The 4,390-nt window shown below is 35.8% G+C and overlaps 1 protein-coding gene across 1 annotated transcript in view; it reads left to right on the forward strand.

The window, feature by feature from the left end:
• LOC102859486 (GON-4-like protein-like) overlaps positions 1-4,390 on the forward strand; it is a 44,167-nt gene that overhangs the window by 17,808 nt on the left and 21,969 nt on the right. Inside the window, exon 6 of the mRNA XM_006895914.1 lies at positions 592-736. Within this exon, the coding sequence (XP_006895976.1) occupies positions 592-736 (145 nt within the window). The remainder of the gene's footprint in view (positions 1-591; positions 737-4,390) is intronic.

The raw sequence follows: 4,390 nt of genomic DNA on the forward strand, positions 1-4,390 counted from the left end.
CCTGGGGTGAGATGATATCTCATAGTTGTTTTAATTTGCATCTCTCTTAAAGCTAGGGATTTTGAACATTTCTTCATGTGCTTGTTAGCCATCTGAATGTCTTTCCTGTGCTCATTTTTCTTTTGGGTTATTTATCTTGTTGTGGTGTCCTTATATGACTTTTTGTTGCCAGTCTCAGAAAGAATCTAGGGAATTTAATGACAGTTGAGTACCAATAAAATAAAATTTGGAATACCTGATATGTAAGAGGAATTGCAGGAGGTAGAATCTGGAAGAAACAAAGCATTGTTGATCATTTATTTATTCTTCAAGCAGGAAGGAAAAATTTTTTAGCATATACTTTGTGCCTATATGAGGTACTTTGCAAGTGTTTAATATGTCAAGTGTTCCATATAAGAAGTGAGAATCATTGAATGAGACTTCCTTTCTGGATGTTTTAAGTTGAGTAAAATTGTGGAAACATTTTTTGGGGTGGGGCAGTATGAAGGAATCAAGTTAGGGCTTTTCTACAGAAATGCAGGAATGGATTCAGGAACTTTGAAACATTCTTTTGTTCTACAATTCCATTTATCACACACTGTTTTCTTACAGCCTATGAATTTCCTTTTTTGCCTAAGCAAGTGGCTTGGATCCTCGCAACAAGCAAGGTTTTCATGTATCCAGAGCTGCTTCCATTATGTTCCCTGCAGGCAAAGGAACCTGAGGATAAGAGCTTCTTCACCAAGGCAGAGGACAAGTAGGTCTACAGTGGTGGGGTGTGGGGGAGAAGAGCAAAATATTTCTGGGTAAAACAATTAATTTTGAGGTGCTGAGATATAAGGCTAGCATAATGAGACATAGTTAAAAAAACCCAACAACAAAAAGAGTTGTAACTGGAGAGAGTTATATACAGTATTTGTTCTGGTAAGGCCATACTGTGCTCTTTTGGGGGAATAACACATATTTTGGAAATGTTTTATATTACTTTTTGTTTTTAATGTAAACCTAATCTTATACTTTTGAAAATATTTTTCAGAGAGAATAGTTTTTACTTGTTTTCCTACCATCCTTCTCCCCTAGACTTTTAAAAACTTTTACATAATTCTGTTAGTTTAAGTAAACTTTTGTGCTTTGGAGGTCCCCCCCCTTCAATCCAACATCTTATTGGGATAGTTTTTCTATCCTATAACATTATCCCTGTTTTTAGTTATACTAGCTTTTAATGTAATTTTTAATGTAATTTTTGATGGCCTTATGATACTTATTTTATTGGCCTTTTTCTTTTACCTTGTAAGTGATGTATAGAGTTATGGTTTTTTTATAGAACTTCGTTTATAGATTTCTTTAAGTATTGTTTTATAAAAGTTATGAACTTTATGCTTATTAAAAATTCTTTTTTGTTGAGTGATATATGTATAATAAAAAGTTTGCCCTTTTTTTACCAGACTAAATATACAACTAAATGGCATTAATTATATTTGCCATGTGTGCTACTATCATCACTATCAATATCCAAAAGGTTTTTTATCATTTCAAACAGAAACCAATACTCCTTGAGCAATAACTCTCATTCTTTCTCCTCCTAGCCCCTGATAGTGAATAATAAGCTTTTGTCTTTATGCATTTGCCTCTCTAGATATTTCATGTAAATGAGATTATATATAGCTCCTCGGTTATGAACAAGATCCATTCCTAACTGTGTCTTTAAGTCCTTTATATTTTTAATGTGACTTTTTAAATAATTTTTTCTTTTTTCCATTGTTGAACATTTTCTTTCCCCTGTTTACTCCCCTCCCCTAGCCTGCTCCACAATGCACAGATCTTCTAGGCATATGCACAGTGTGCAAATGTCCTAGATTGTTGGCATACATATAATGCATATATAATACATATATTCCTTTCAGACAGTTCCTCCCCTTATCTCTCCTAATGCAGTGTTCATTATCTATCCACTTTTTTCCCATTCTCTCCCCAACCTCCTCATGTCTGTCCTATTTTATGACAGTGATGTTATACATTGCTTGTCCTTCTGTGACAGAGATACTTCTCTCAGCATAATGTCCTCCAGACTACCCCCTGTGTAATGTTTTATGAGTTCATTGTTTTTCAGTACTGCATAATATTCAATTATTTGAATGTTCTATAGTTTTTCTATCCATTTGTTTGTTGATGGGCACTTGGATTGCTTCCATCTCTTTGCTATTGTGAATATCACAGCAATAAAGATGGGTATGCATACGTCTGTTCCAGTCATGGTCTGCCTTCTTTAGGATACATTCCCAGTAGTGGAATTTCTGGGTCAAATGATACTTGTATTTCCAGCTTTTTGAGAAAGCATCTGACCGCCTATCATAGTGGCAGTACCATTTTACATTCCCACCAGCAATGAGTAACAGTTCCAATCCCTCCACATCCTTGACAGCATTTATCATTTGCCACCCTCTTGAACTTTGCTATTGTTGCTGGGTCTTTAAGTCTTTAAGTAGAGTTAGTAGGAGAGTTGGAACAGGTACAATTGTGTTTTACTTGAGTGCAAGAAAAGCTCAAAGCATGTTCATTGATTCAAAAGCAATATATGGAGCAAGTGAAAGTGATTATGATGAAGTGTGTTGCAAATAGAGGTTGTTTGTTCAGGCATTTCATTGTGGTGTTGTTAGATGCTATCAAGTTGAATATGACCTATAGTGACCCTGTGAACAATAGATCTGATCCCTCTCCTATCTTGTGCTGTCCTCACACTTCCTGACACTAGAACCCATTGCAGCAATTATGATGTCAATCCACTTGATTAAGGGTCTTCCTCTCCTTTGCTGACCCTCCACCTTTCCAAGCATGATGTCCCTCTCCAAGGAACACCTGCTTCTAGCAATATGCTTGAAGTATATGAGATGAAGTTTTATCATTTTTGTCTCCAACGACCATGATGACCACACTTTCTCCAAGGCATATTTGTTTATTCTTTTAGCAATCCATGGAATCATTCAATATTCTCCCACCACCACAGCTCAAAGGCATCAATTCTGCTTTTATCATCCTTAATCACTGTCTACCTCTCAGATGCAAAGCAAGTGATTGGAAAGACCCTGGCCTGATTTAAATGCACCTTAGTCCTCAAACTGACATCATTGCTCCTCAGTAATTTGGAGAGGTCCCTGACTGCACTTTTTCTCAATGTAATACGTTTCCTGATTTTCTTACTGCTGGTACCAAGGGTGTTGCTTGAGGATTCAAGTAAGATAAAGTTGTTGATAGTTTCAGTCTTTTCTATCATGATGCTCCCTATTGGTCCAGTGGGAAGGATTTTTGTTTTCTTGACTTTGAGATGCAATCTCAAACACAGGAAGCAGAATTTCCCATCCACTTCTTAAATAACAGGCCACTGAAAACCCTGTGAAAGGTAGAAGAACACAAATAGTTATAGTATTAGAGGTTGAGCCCAGATTGGAAGTCAGTTGAAATGAGGAAAAATAGTGGCAAACATCCTTTAATAATTGGAACATAAAATGTACAAAGCATGAATGTTGGAAAACTAGAAGTTGTGAAAATTGAAATGGAACACATGAACAATGACATTCTTCGAACTAGTGAGATGAGGTGGACCAGCTTTGGCCACTTTAAATCAGATAATCACATGGTATACCAAGCTGGAAATGAAAAACAGAAGAAAAATGGTGTTGCATGTTGCATTCATGGTTAAAATGTCAAATTCAAGTTCTTCCCTGAAGTACAATGAGGTGAGTGGTAGGATATTACCCATATGCATACAAGGTAGATGTGTTAATATAAATATTATTCAAATATACACTCCTACAGCTAAAGCCAAAGAGGAGGAAACTGAACATTTTTGTCAGAACTTATGGTCCAAAATTGACCAAGCATGCAATCAAGATGCAGTAATGATAACTGGTGACTGGAATGCAAAAGTTGAAAACAATGAAGAAGGAATACTAGTTGGAAAGTATGGACTTAGAAACAGTGCTGGAAGTAGAATGATTAAATTTTGTATTTTCAATAATTTATTCATTGCAAATATTTTTCTTAAAAAACACAAATGTTGACCTTACTTATGGGGCTCACCTGATGGACTGCATAGAAATCAGATTGACTACATCTGAGGAAGGAATCTTTAGAGACACTTAATATCAGCAATTAAAACTAGCCCAGGGGCGCACTGTGAATTCGACCATCAATCACTCATGTGCAAGTTCAAATTGAGGCTGAAGAAATTAACAAGTCCACAAAAACCAAAATATGATCTTGAGTCTATTCCATCTGAATTTCAGAACAATCTTAAAAATAGATTTGAAGCATAGAATACTAGTGATCAAAGGCCAGATGAATTGTGGAATGACATCAAGGATATCATCCATGAAGAGAGCAAAAGGTCATTATCATGACAAAGAAAGAAAAA

This window comes from Elephantulus edwardii, unplaced genomic scaffold, assembly GCF_000299155.1.
Source record: "Elephantulus edwardii isolate Elephantulus edwardi_28Jun2011 unplaced genomic scaffold, EleEdw1.0 scaffold00176, whole genome shotgun sequence".
Lineage (NCBI taxonomy): Eukaryota > Metazoa > Chordata > Mammalia > Macroscelidea > Macroscelididae > Elephantulus > Elephantulus edwardii.